Source organism: Azolla caroliniana, unplaced genomic scaffold (genome assembly GCF_043228905.1).
Source record: "Azolla caroliniana isolate FFs.n. ecotype wild unplaced genomic scaffold, voAzoCaro1.0.p SCAF_6, whole genome shotgun sequence".
Lineage (NCBI taxonomy): Eukaryota > Viridiplantae > Streptophyta > Polypodiopsida > Salviniales > Salviniaceae > Azolla > Azolla caroliniana.
The window spans coordinates 22,572,816-22,586,475 of NW_028230441.1; the positions used below are offsets into that span (position 1 = coordinate 22,572,816).

At 43.3% G+C, this 13,660-nt stretch overlaps 1 protein-coding gene across 1 annotated transcript; it reads right to left on the bottom strand.

The window, feature by feature from the left end:
• Positions 1-1,133: 1,133 nt before the first annotated feature.
• Positions 1,134-6,215, bottom strand: LOC147863382 (soluble starch synthase 1, chloroplastic/amyloplastic-like). The gene is made up of 15 exons (XM_087321538.1): positions 5,847-6,215; positions 5,248-5,600; positions 4,707-4,784; positions 4,326-4,450; positions 4,145-4,226; positions 3,874-4,047; positions 3,687-3,768; positions 3,504-3,595; positions 3,343-3,405; positions 3,004-3,093; positions 2,660-2,784; positions 2,467-2,575; positions 2,315-2,370; positions 1,715-1,754; positions 1,134-1,626 (listed from the first exon to the last, which is right to left on the bottom strand). The coding sequence occupies exons 1-15, from the start codon at positions 6,163-6,165 to the stop codon at positions 1,468-1,470; spliced, it is 1,947 nt and encodes a 648-aa protein (XP_087177664.1). The 5' UTR covers positions 6,166-6,215; the 3' UTR covers positions 1,134-1,467.
• Positions 6,216-13,660: the final 7,445 nt, after the last annotated feature.

A 13,660-nucleotide genomic window follows, 5' to 3' on the forward strand; every position in this document is an offset into this window, starting at 1 on the left:
ATTCAATGCACCACCATATCCCAATTAACAATCGGCAATGGTTCGGTTCGAGAGTGTCAAAACGAACCGTTTAAAAATGTTGAAACTTGAATTGAACTGAACCGAACCATGACACCGTTAAACCGAATCGTTAATTTTTTTCAAACTGTTAAAACCCCAGTTTCGGTTATCGACTTAGGTCAATTTTTAATTTTTTAATTTTTAAAATTTAAAGATGTTCCTAAAATGTGGGTTATCGACTTAGGTCAATTTTTAATTTTTTAATTTTTAAAATTTAAAGATGTTCCTAAAATGTGAGAATAACGCCTGAAAATGAAAGATCGTCTAAAAACAAAAATAAAAAATAAAAAATAATTTAAATTTAAAAAAAATAAAATAAAATCGTTAAACCGCATGTTGAAACCGAACCAAACCGTTAAAAAAAACCTGAACTTGAAATTGAATATGTTTTAAGCCGTTATGTTGTTAAGCCTCGGTTTGCCGATTGTTAATCCCAATATGCTTTTAGCTTATTATGGAGTAAATGAGTATCATTGCCAAGTGATGCGGCTTACTTGTGTGATTTACTTGTAGCTTCTTATCAAATAGATTGCACTTTAACACCTTCCAGATTCTTTAATGTAATTGTGCCTCTCCACTCATATAGGAGGATTTTTTTTACGAGTCAAAGAGGCATATGAAAAAGGGATGTAGCTTTGCTTCTCTACTTTGTATTTATTTGCTTATTATTGAGAATTACTTTGTGGCTCCTTGTCATGATGCCCTCCATATGCATGCATCACTTCCTTCCAGATCATCATAGAAATAAAAAAATGGCATCTAATTCCATATATAAGTGATCTAAAGAAACATTCCTTATGATAATTTTGAATCCAAATTGATAGTTCAAATCGTTAATGAAATTTATCCTCTCTTCAACAACAAAGACTTCCTAAAAGAACATAGAGGAAAATTCCAAGTCATAGTTAAATAGACAAAACACATAACATTAAGTGAAATCACTTCAATTTCCAAATAGTAGAATTAGATGGAACAAGATAGATGACAAGATACCCATGTGTTAGACCCTATATTGCAACATCAGACACACTTTCCTATCTTTTTAGTAGTTTTAGCTCATTTTCTAGGAATTATTTTATTGATTTCAAGAATGAATAAATTGAATGTCAAATTAAAATTTGGTCACACATTATTTGACACCTTATATTGATAGATATCTTTTTAAGACCCACAAGAGACTGATTGTGATATAATAGATGGGGCCTAGCCCATGATGAGGATCGAACTTCAATTATCTCAATGCTGTGACTTCGATGATATGGAGTAAACCACTAGGATCGAACTTCAATTATCTCAATGTTATGACTTCAATGATATGGAGTAAACCACCAAGCTGATGGTCAAAGAGATAAACGGTGATGGCCACTTGCGGTCATTGGTAGGTAAGGACATAAGGGCGATGTCCACTTATGATGTATAAGGAGGATTGGTCATAACCCATTCAAAAATTTGTTCATATTGTAGAGCAGCACGGTCCCATGAGACATCTTGTTCCATGCCTCGACGCATTATTCTTTCCCATGACGACTTTTGTTCCCTAAATGTTTGAGTGGATGTCCTCAATGCCTAGAGCCACAAATATGCATGTGGTGACTAATATCAAAATTTGGCATAGTAATGTGATATTATATGCAACAATCAATGAAAAGCTTACCTCAAGCATGGCATCTTTGGTTAAGGGAGAGAAAGTCCACCTACAATAAAACATGCTTGTTATATTGACTTGATCAATCATGGGAAACGACTTTGATTAAACAAATTTCTTTTATCTGGACACAATCTAGCCTCTAAGATAATAACAATGCTATAAATCAAGAAAGAACTCATATTGTGATCCTTGTCTACAATACTTAGAACTCAAATTGATCTCTCTTAAGACTACTAGTCCACATAAGAAAATCAATTGACAAAACATTGAAAGACGGGGCCCCATAAAAAATATATAGTCTAAGTCAACAAAGTAAGAGGCGAAAAGCACTAAATAGCAATAGTAGCGATGAAATCTACTTGTGGCTATATAAGTGTTCATGTATAAATGACGTTAGTTTCTAGTAAAAACTTTCGAAACATTTGAGTTTTCCTTGACCTTCCCAAATGCCCCCAAGTATTTTTAATTCCCCAAATATCCCTACCCAACCTAGCAAGAGAAAAAGTTCGATGATTTGGCAATATGATTGCTCATTTGGGGAATAACGAAAACTTAAGGGCATTTGAGGAAATTCTTGAAACCTTAGGGGCATTCTCAAAACTTTACCCGGTTCCAGCTCCTTTTCCATCATTTGCTAATGAATCGTATTCCTCGACAGTGTCCTGAACAATTTGACAATTCTATATACTATTATCATTCTGAAATATTGTTCGCAAATAAAATCACTAAATTTCATATCTTATATATTGCAACCATACCCTTAATCCACCAGTACAATGAACGACCGGTATCGTACCATATCTCATTGCATACAATTGATTAAGACCACATGGCTCGAATCTTGATGGCATCAAGAGTATATCACACCTGATAAATAAGGAAAAGTATATTGTATGAGATAAACCAATGGACAAATAACAAAAGGTGAGGACATATGTTTTATTGCTTTACCCTGCTGTGATGCGGTGAGCAACTGGGACACTAAACCCAACCCATCCTCGAAACTTTTCTTTGTAACTTAACTCCGCCCATTGCATCCATGACTCTATGGATGTATCTCCAGAACCAAGCATAACCTACAAATGGAAATTTGTTACATTTAATAACTCATTCTCCTTTCTAGCTCTTGTTCTAAGAATGGCAAAAACAAATACAATGTTGGTTTTTAGGCCTTTTTCAACTATATTTTCTTTACTTCTTTTATTTTTATAGACACACTTTCACTACTTGTTTTTTTTATCTTTCTTACATTCACATAGTTTTAATTATCTATCAATTGTTTGGAAAAACATTACCATTTGTACATCATCATTCATAAGTTCCGGAAGAGCAGCCTGAATGATGTCCGGCCCTTTCTGATAATCCAAACGTCCAATAAATCCAACCTGAAGAAACTCTCTGTATTAGAAGAGGAAAATTGTCACATCATGTGGACATACACATATGGATATACTTGGTATACATAGTATGTATGCATTTATTTCCGAACTATCTATAATTGTATACATTTATATATGTACACATGTGATGATTAGGTATCTATGTGGTGCCTATGTATGGACACATATGTGCGCGTACACATATACACATGTTTAGGTGTAACATGTTGAAAAGATTTATGATATTCTTCTTACCAATGGAACCTCTGGCCGAATAGGTAGCCCTAGCTCCTTTTGCAAATCAGCTTTGCATTTTGCCTAACAGACTCATCATTTCCCACTTAAAAATATCAAAATTTAGTAACTTTTAGCATTCCATCAAGACGACTCTCCTACCATACTAATTAAAATCATACCTTTCCCGATGTATCATCCATTGAATATGGAGAAGCGATATGCTTATCCGTAGATGGGTTCCAATCACTTACATCAACACCATTGGTGATGCCTGGCCTCAACATTATTCAAGATAAAGATTCGTAAGGAAACGTTAGAAAATAAACAAATCCACATTCAAATGAGAAAAAATATTAGTTCACCATTGATCATTGCTTTTCTAGACCTAAGAAGACCATCTAGGCCCCATCCTCCTTCGACTGTTGTTATTTCCCATGCATATCCCTGCACATACACAAAACACACTACATACATTCAAATAAAACTCACATCAAGAAAGTTTGCATGTGAAATGAATTGTCATGTTTTTGAGGAGTTCCAATTATCTACCTCACTAACTGTAACTATATGGTCCGACGTCACAATAGCACCTTTCAGATGATTCACAGCTTCACCTTTGTCTAGAGCATGAGCTCTTGCCCAAGGTGGAAAAACCCATTCAAGGGCACTATACCACTTCTCAGGTAAACCAAGTTTGGTATATGTTGTTGCGGCCTCTACACCCTATAAAAATGGATTCTATGAGATTTGTTATCAAGTAAAAGAAGCTAAGAAAGCTTTGAGATGGTTGACTGAATTCCAAATGTCAAAATTCTAATACATGATGTGCGAGATTGTGTATAGCCAATATCGATCTTGCATTCTTATAAACGCCATTTTCTCGATATTTCGATGCCAATAACCTGTAAAACCATATTGTTTATGCTTTAGAAATGGATGTTATTTTTCAAATTAGTAAACCTGGAAAAAAGCTTACATGAAAAAAAGCACATGATACTCACACTGGTACAAGACTTGCATGCCAATCATTGGCAATGAACAAACATTTTTCACCATATGTATATCCTCCTAATGGCAAAACTAAGGGTGCTTCACAAGCAGCATGGCATAGAAGGGTGAATCGAAACTGCGAAAAAAATTGTACCAAATAATCAATCATAATATTAGAGTGAATACACTCTTGCTACTTTAGTGGTTGACTATATGTGTAAACCCATCTGTATCATGAGCATCTAAAGGTCCCTATTTTAAAGAATTATTGAGGAATTTGTATGTTAGAGAAATGCACCATTCCTTCTTATTCAATCTTGTCTATATCACATTTTACATTCTACCCTTATATATGTATACTTCCTAACAAGATAATTACAAAGTCTAAATACCTGGTTGTCACCAAAAGCACCTCTTGTGTCTCCATATGGGGTTCCCGGTCTATGATAAGCAGGATGATCAACGAACACCTATCATGGGCGTGAAGGTCAAACGTGAATAAAAAACACATTGTAAATGATTAGTTAATATTAACAAAACAATAAGGCTTAGATATTAACCTTCTAGGTGCACTCTATATTGGAACTAGGGGCATTTAGGACGTGCTTTTGATCAAGGGAATGCATTATGATAGCCCAAGCTTTCCATGAAAGATCTATAACACAAATTCATATACTAGAACCAGGGTAGTCTACTTTGTTAGCAGTGAGCTTGGGTACACATTACTAACCTAAGGTATATGTTAGAAACTCCTAGTTGAATGTTTTGCAATGGACATGTAGATGGGCATTGGATCACCAAACTAGCTATTTGCCACCCAAGCAAAGAAACATGAGTGTAGGTAAGCAAATGCGAATGTATATATATATATATATAGCTTAAAATATGAAGAAACAATACAAATGATGAGCCTAGGATTATAGTTAGAAATACCCAGTCGACACCAGCGCGGAACTCATGAAAGAATGCGACTTCGTGTTCTCCATCGAAGCAAGAAAGGGCGATACGGCATTGTGCATCAAAAGCTCCCGAGAATTTGTGATCGTCCACTCCATTCATGTAGCGAGGAGAGACTACCATGACTCGATTGCCCCTCGATGCGAGTGCAATCGGCAGGGAACCGCAGACGTCACCGAGGCCCCCGGTTTTAGAGTATGGGGCGACTTCCGACGACACGAACACAATGTTGAAAGGGTGTTGAGAGAGCCTGTTAATATTATTTCCGGGGTTCTGTTCTGGCATGGTGGTGCCCGATGGGAGTTCTCGATTCGTAGGGCTACTTTTGTCTTGAAATCATTTTTGCAAAAAGAAAATCATGGTAAAGGAAACAAGAAAAAGAATATAAGGTGGGAATATCAGAACACATGAACTCAGGTAACAATAGATTAATTAAGGAAGAAGAAAAATACAGAAGGAAAAACAGGGGAAGACAAAACAGAGACAAAACAGGGGAAGACAAAACAGAGACAAAACAGAGACAGAGACAGAGACAGAGACAGAGACAGAGAAGATTTTTTAGCAGAGTTTTTTACCTTGGTCTGAGAAGCATTGCTCCTTCTCTGTATCGGACATTTTAGGTAAAGAGAATCTCATTTCTGTGGGCGAAGAGGTTTCCATAACTACCTCCCTACTGCTCCTTTTCCGCCCACCAGGATTTGCTGGTGCACTTGCTGTAATCATCGAAGAAAACCCATTTGAACGGCACAGATTTTGGCTCTGGATCTGGCTCTGGCTCTGATGATGAAGCTTCTTTGATGACTTACATGAGCAACAAGAGAAGACAGAGGCGGCTAACTCTGTGGAAGAAAAGCTATGGAAATCAGAGAAAGCAGAGCTGGATGCGGTGATCATGGTAAACAAAAAGAAGAAGAAGATCAAGAAGAAGAAGAAGAAGAAGAAGAAGGAAGGAAGGAAGGAAAATGAGGAGTTTAATTCCTGTGTTTTGATTTCTTTCTTTCTTTCTTCTGAGACATGGCTATGGCCAAGGGGGGGTGTATGTGTGACACGTGTCACATCCTCAGAGCTTCCGAGGGTGTGTTTTCGGGTGACACGTGTCACATCCTCGGAGCTTGGCAAGGAAATGGGTTTCTTTGGGATAAGAAGAAAAAAAGTCCCAATGAAATTTGATGGATGGAAGAGACCAGACAAGACAACACACTTTCTTTATTTTACTCGCAACCAGAGTCACCCAGAAAGCCCTATGGCTCCAGCCTCCGTCCTGGCCACGAGCCCGCCTCCACAATGCTCTCGAACTTCTTGTGGCTCTTGATTAGCCCTTATCTGTTCTAAGATCGTCTGTTCCTCTTCATTTGCGGTAAACCTAGCGCATGTAATTGCGTGTGTGTACTTACTTGATTGATCGTACGTTACATATGTCACAGATGTATGCACATGTATGAATGAATGAATGTATATACTACATGTGTTTGTGTAGTAGAAATATACAAAAAGAGTAACAATGAAAGGTAAGTAGGTTGTGCGTGCGTGCATGTACGTGTGTGTGGCTTGGATATCTCTATTCAGAGCTGGGTGACTTTCTATACCACCTCCGTGCTTGCGTCCTTCGTCATCTCTCTTCCTTCTTGTGCCACTTGGAGGTCAATGGTTAGTTGGTGACATTTCATGCGGAGCTTTTGTTCTTCTTGGTGTCAACTGTTGGGAAACAGGTCCCTCCGGATGGGAAGGTAGAAGAACAGTGCCGACGAACAAACTCGGCCGAACCGGTATGAACCGGATGAGGAGTACCCGACTGCGGAGAGCCAGATGAGGAGTACCTGACTGAGGAGAGTCGGATGGTGTAGGCCCGGTATGAACCGGATGAGGAGTACCCGACTGCGGAGAGCCGGATGAGGAGTACCCGACTGCGGAGAGCCGGATGGGGAGTACCCGACTGCGGAGAGTCGGATGGAGCCCATCGAGGCTACATTTGTAAATAGCCGAAAAGTCATATTAGTATAAATATGACTTAGGGCAAACTTGTTGATGTTGTTGTCATTCTTGTTGTTATCCTTCTGTTGTTGTGCAGAAGAAGAAATTAGAGCGCATAACTGTATAGAGAGAGAGAGAGAGACGAGGTCGTAGCCTCTGTTGTAACCGCCGCCTGTGGCGAAGATCTGTGAGCACGAGGTCGTTGCCTCAGTGATCTCACTGTATATTTCTACATAGTGACAGTTTGCAGCTTGTGGGCTGCCGTGGTTTTTCCCCTATTTTGTGGTTTTTTCTACGTATACCTCCTGTGTACCATTTCTTCTCTTCTGTGTCGCGTTTCATTACCTGTTTTCTGTGTATGTAAAGAAGCTCGGTTGTGGCCGAGCGTTGGACATAAGGAACGTCGAGTTCTCAACAAGTGGTATCAGAGCAAAAACGACACAGAAAAATGGACGAATCGTTTGGCGGCATGTTCAAGCTCACCGGCTCCAACTATTCAGTGTGGAAGTCGAAGATGAGGGACATGCTCGTGGTTAAAGACCTCTGGCTGCCGGTTCAGTTCGGGGACAAGAGACTGGACAAAATCGACGCCGCGATATGGGAGGTGATGCACATGAAGACAACGGCGTACATACGGTGCTTCATCGACATGAGCCTGTACAACAACTTCAATGAAGAGAGTAAGGCTCATGAGCTCTGGGAGAAGATCGGCACAATGTTCCAGAACAAAAATGCTGTCAATCAGGCGTCGGTATTCCGGAAGCTTGTAAGACTCCGGTACCAAGATGGCTCCAGCATGGCGGAGCATATGAATGCCTTCCAGGGGCTGATTCACCAGGCAACGTCATTGGAAGTACCTCTTGCCGATGAGGTCCTAGCGCTACTCCTGCTCGGTTCCCTCCCGGATAACTGGGAGACGTTAGTTGTTACTTTGGGCAACGCCGGGCCGGAAGGAAAACGACTATCCCTAGCAAGAGTAAAGTTGAGCTTGCTAGATGAGGAGGCTCGTCGGAAAGACAAAGATACGAGCTCCGACTCCAAAGCGCTCCTTACCGAATCGGAACGCGGAAGACATAGAATCCGTAGTCCCCAGAACCGGGAGAAGTCGGGGACACGATCAAAGTCAAGGGGGAGGCCTACTTGCTTCTATTGCGGCAAGCCGGGACACTTCCAAAAGAATTGTCGGCATTTCCGTAAAGACAAGGAAACCGACGGTACCGATTCGAAGCAAACACCGAACCGAAACGGTACAGACCGGAACGGTAAAGACCGGAGGGGTCCGGACCGGAAGGGAACGACGGCAATTGCGGCAAGTGAAGAGGAGTTGATGCTCATCACCGAGGAGAGTGAGATAAACCATGCCGGCGATGAGATGACCTGGGTGGTAGATTCCGGAGCGTCGTTCCACCTTACCCCGGACCGGAAATGCTTCTCATCCTACTCAGTCGGTGATCACGGCTGTGTCCGGATGGGGAATGAAGGAACATGCCGAATTGTCGGCATAGGAGACGTGTGGCTGACAACACCGACCGGATGCAAGTTGCTGTTGAAAGATGTCCGACACGTTCCGGAAGTTCGTCTGAACCTGATATCAGCCGGTCGGCTAGATGATGAAGGCTACACGGGTAGCATCCGGAACGGTGTCATGAAGTTCAGCAAAGGGAGCTTGATTGTGGCTCGGGCCCGGAAGGTAAACACACTGTACCTGATGAATGCCCGGTTATGTCCGGAAGAAGTGAACGTGGCTTCCGACACTGCCGGTGAGCTGTGGCACAAGAGGCTATGTCACATGAGTGAGAAGGGGATGAAGAGGCTTGGAGACGACAACCTCATTCCAGTGAAGAACGTGCACTTAGAGAAGTGCACTGATTGTCTGGCCGGTAAGCAGAACCGGACCTCCTTCTGACCAAGGCCACCGATGAGACGTAATGCACCACTGGAGTTGGTGCATACGGATGTTTGTCAAGTAGACACGAAGTCACATGCCGGAGCGCAGTACTTCGTGACGTTCATAGATGACCACAGCCGGAAGCTGTGGGCCACACCGCTGAAGACGAAGGATCAGGTGTTATCCGTCTTCAAAGAGCTCCATGCGAGAGTGGAAAGAGAAACCGGCCGGAAGCTGAAGGCGGTTCGAGCAGATAACGGAGGTGAGTACCGGGGGCAGTTCGAGGAGTACTGCCGCTCGAAGGGAATCCGGCTCGAATTTACCGTGCCGAAGACGCCGGAACTAAACGGACTGGCCGAGAGGATGAACCGGACCATAATGGAGAGGGTCCGGAGTATGCTAGTGCATGCAAAACTACCCAAGAAGTTTTGGGCTGAGGCACTGTCGACGGCGACATATGTGATAAACAGATCACCCTCAGTACCCTTGGACGGAGACACGCCACAGAGAGTATGGACCGGTAAGGAAGTGTCCTACCGGCATCTGAGGGTGTTCGGGTGTCTCGCGTACGTGCATGTAGCAAAGGACCGGAGAGGTAAGCTAGATCCAAAGACCCGGCCATGCATATTCCTCGGTTACGGTGACGACGAGTTCGGCTACCGAGTGTGGGACCCGGTCGACAAGAAGGTATTCCGGAGTCGAGATATTATCTTCATGGAGGACAAGACGCTCGCCGACTGGGAGTCGGAGAAGAAGATAGTGAACTCCGAGTCGACCGGTGAGGATAGACTCTACAATGAGCAGACCCAACCGGCAAGAGACCGGTTAGCACTCGAGGAACCAGCCGGTTACGGTGAGGATACCGAACCGGCAGAAGGAGAAGCAGAAGAAGTTGAGACCGGAACCGGTCAAGATCCCGAATCGGATTCGGATGAAGAGCAAATGGAGGAACCGATTACCGAAGCCCGAAGACGTAGATATCCTCTCAGAGAGAGAAGGGCGCCCCGGAGATTTCCGGATGCAGAGCATGTCCTGCTGACCGATGAGGGGGAGCCGGAAAGCTTCGAAGAAGCGAAGGTTGACACCCACAGCCGAAAATGGTTAAGTGCCATGCAGGATGAGATGGATTCCCTGCATGAGAACCATACGTACGAATTGGTGGAGCTGCCGAAAGGAAAGCGGGCACTCCGAAACAAGTGGGTATTCAAGTTGAAACCGGGAGATGCCGGCAACCCCCCGAGATACAAAGCCAGGATCGTGGTGAAGGGGTTCCAGCAGAAGAAGGGCGTGGACTTCGACGAAATATTCGCCCCGGTTGTAAAGATGACCTCCATCCGGACAGTGCTGAGTATAGCAGCAAGCATGGATCTCGAGGTAGAGCAGTTGGACGTGAAGACGGCATTCCTTCACGGCGACCTCGAAGAGGAGATCTACATGCAGCAACCGGAAGGATTTGTGGAGAAAGGGAAGGAGCACCTGGTATGCCGGTTGAAGAAGAGCCTATACGGACTGAAGCAGGCTCCCCGGCAATGGTACCGGAAGTTCGACTCCTTCATGACCGATCAAGGGTACCGCAAGACGCAGGCCGATCACTGCGTGTTTGTGAAGAAGTTCGAAGGAGGGGACTTCCTGATACTCCTCCTGTACGTGGATGACATGTTGATCGTCGGACGAGACCAAGGAAAAATACGGATGCTGAAGAAGGCTCTCAACCGTACCTTCTCAATGAAGGACTTGGGTCCGGCAAGACAGATGTTGGGGATGCACATCATTCGGGACCGGTCAGTGAAGCAACTATGGCTATCACAGGAGAAGTATGTGACAAAGGTGCTTCACCGGTTCAACATGTCAGATGCAAAACCGGTCGGATCGACACTTCCGGCAAATTGCAAGTTGTCCGGCAAGCAAAGCCCGAAGACAAAAGGAGAGAAGGCAGATATGATGAAGATTCCATATGCCTCCGCCGTCGGGAGCTTGATGTACGCAATGGTTTGTACCCGACCGGACATTGGATACGCAGTCAGAGTGGTGAGCCGGTTTACGAGCAATCCCGGCAAGGAGCATTGGAACGCGGTCAAGTGGATACTCCGGTATTTGAAGGGCACTTCAAATATGTGTCTCCGATTGGGCTCCGGAAAACCTCAACTGGACGGTTTCACCGATTCGGACATGTCGGCTGATGTGGATACCAGCCGATCTACATCCGGGTATGTGATGACATATGCAGGGGGAGCTGTTTCGTGGCAGTCGAGGCTGCAGAAGACGGTTGCATTGTCAACCACAGAGGCGGAGTACATGGCGGCGGTAGAAGCCGGCAAGGAAATATTGTGGATGAAGGACTTCATCGGAGAGCTCGGTATCCGGCAAGAGGAATACCGACTCTACTGCGACAGTCAAAGTGCCATCCACCTTGCTAAGAATGCGGCCTACCATTCCCGGACGAAGCATATCCAGCGGAGGTATCACTGGATCCGGGAAAGGGTAGATGACCAGGAGTTCGCACTGACGAAGATCCACACGGCCGAGAACGGGTCAGATATGCTGACCAAAGTGCTGACACCCGACAAGCTGGACGCATGCCGGAAGAGGATCGGGCTGAAAAGATACCCCATGCCGGAGTGAAGGGGGAGTTTGTTGGGAAACAGGTCTTTCCGGATGGGAAGGTAGAAGAACAGTGCCGACGAACAAACTCGGCCGAACCGGTATGAACCGGATGAGGAGTACCCGACTGAGGAGAGTCGGATGGTGTAGGCCCGGTATGAACCGGATGAGGAGTACCCGACTGCGGAGAGCCGGATGAGGAGTACCCGACTGCGGAGAGCCGGATGAGGAGTACCCGACTGCGGAGAGCCGGATGGGGAGTACCCGACTGCGAAGAGTCGGATGGAGCCCATCGAGGATACATTTGTAAATAGCCGAAAAGTCATATTAGTATAAATATGACTTAGGGCAAACTTGTTGATGTTGTTGTCATTCTTGTTGTTATCCTTCTGTTGTTGTGCAGAAGAAGAAATTAGAGCGCGTAACTGTATAGAGAGAGAGAGAGAGACGAGGTCGTAGCCTCTGTTGTAACCGCCGCCTGTGGCGAAGATCTGTGAGCACGAGGTCGTTGCCTCAGTGATCTCACTGTATATTTCTACATAGTGACAGTTTGCAGCTTGTGGGCTGCCGTGGTTTTTCCCCTATTTTGGGGTTTTTTCCACGTATACCTCCTGTGTACCATTTCTTCTCTTCTGTGTCGCGTTTCATTACCTGTTTTCTGTGTATGTAAAGAAGCTCGGTTGTGGCCGAGCGTTGGACATAAGGAACGTCGAGTTCTCAACATCAACTCTCGTAATAGTAACTTGTTAAGCAACTTGTTATGAGTCGACAAATAGGTGGAATCTATACTATGAGTTTAGGTTTCAAGAGGGTTGGAATAGTTATAATATGTTTGAGATAATTGCAACCAAAGTGATAATCAAGGATGGGAAGTGAGGTTGATGTCATCAATGCTATGATGGTTGGCGTGTTGCTTCATGGAGTGGAAGTGTGGGGTGGCACTATCTCACTTAGTGCCTTGAATGAAATAGACAAAATCCGGCAATTGTTCTTATGTAGACAATTGGGGCTAAAATATTCAATATCATATTCTATCATGCTAATAGAAATAGGTTCTCAACCCATCGAGGTACAAACCATGCAAAGAATATACAAATATATCGCAAAAGTCAAGAATATGCCCAATTGCATATTTCCAAAACAAGCTTGAAACATAGAATGCAATGTACAAAATCCTCTCATTTTGTTGGGCACTAAACATTATGAAATGGTTTAAAAGATATATTAGAACTCTTAATTGATGTTATGAAGTATGTGATCATCGAGGATAGAATACTAGAGGCCGTAAGGATGAAGTGGCAAGATGTTAAAATTCAAAACTAGAAGATTACATTGCAAATGTTAACACCTATAAAACGTAAAAACACTAGAAAACTTGCAAATTTCGAAATATTACATTGCAAATGTTAACCCCCAATACAACATAAGCTATAAAAATGCCAAAATGTTAGACAAGTGTGATAATGTAAGTGTCATACTCAAATAACCATCAAGAAGAGTGAGCACATATATGTGTGATTATTTTCATCGAGAGACTTTTTACTATAGAGTAGTAACCCCACTTCTTAGGATGAAGTTCCATACAAAATTATATGTTTAATTGGTCTCATAACTCACAATTGGCCTCATTGTGAACAATAAAAAATTATTCTATTCTATTGTTGTGCATCTAGGCAGGGTGGGGTGGTGCTCAACCTTCATTGCATCTTTTGTAGCCACTCATAGGAAACTTCCCTAACGAAGACCTAAGAAGGTCATGTGTACTTTGCCATGCTCTGACAAGAATATGCGGAATAATCTTCGGCCACAACCGAGACTTAGATCACTTAATGATAATCAAACACAGAAGAAATGAGAAATGGAAGTAAGTACACAAACAGAAGAGAATGCACAGGATGTTAACGTGGAAAACCCTAAGCGGGAAAAACC

Excerpts from the sequence above, each read along its gene's own strand:
- LOC147863382 (XM_087321538.1), bottom strand. The coding sequence starts at position 6,165 with ATGATCACCGCATCCAGCTCTGCTTTCTCTGATTTCCATAGCTTTTCT. Across the intron at positions 5,601-5,846 it reads GCAATGCTTCTCAGACCAAG|ACAAAAGTAGCCCTACGAAT; the intron begins GTAAAAAACTCT and ends AATGATTTCAAG. Across the intron at positions 2,576-2,659 it reads GCTCACCGCATCACAGCAGG|GTGTGATATACTCTTGATGC; the intron begins GTAAAGCAATAA and ends CTTATTTATCAG.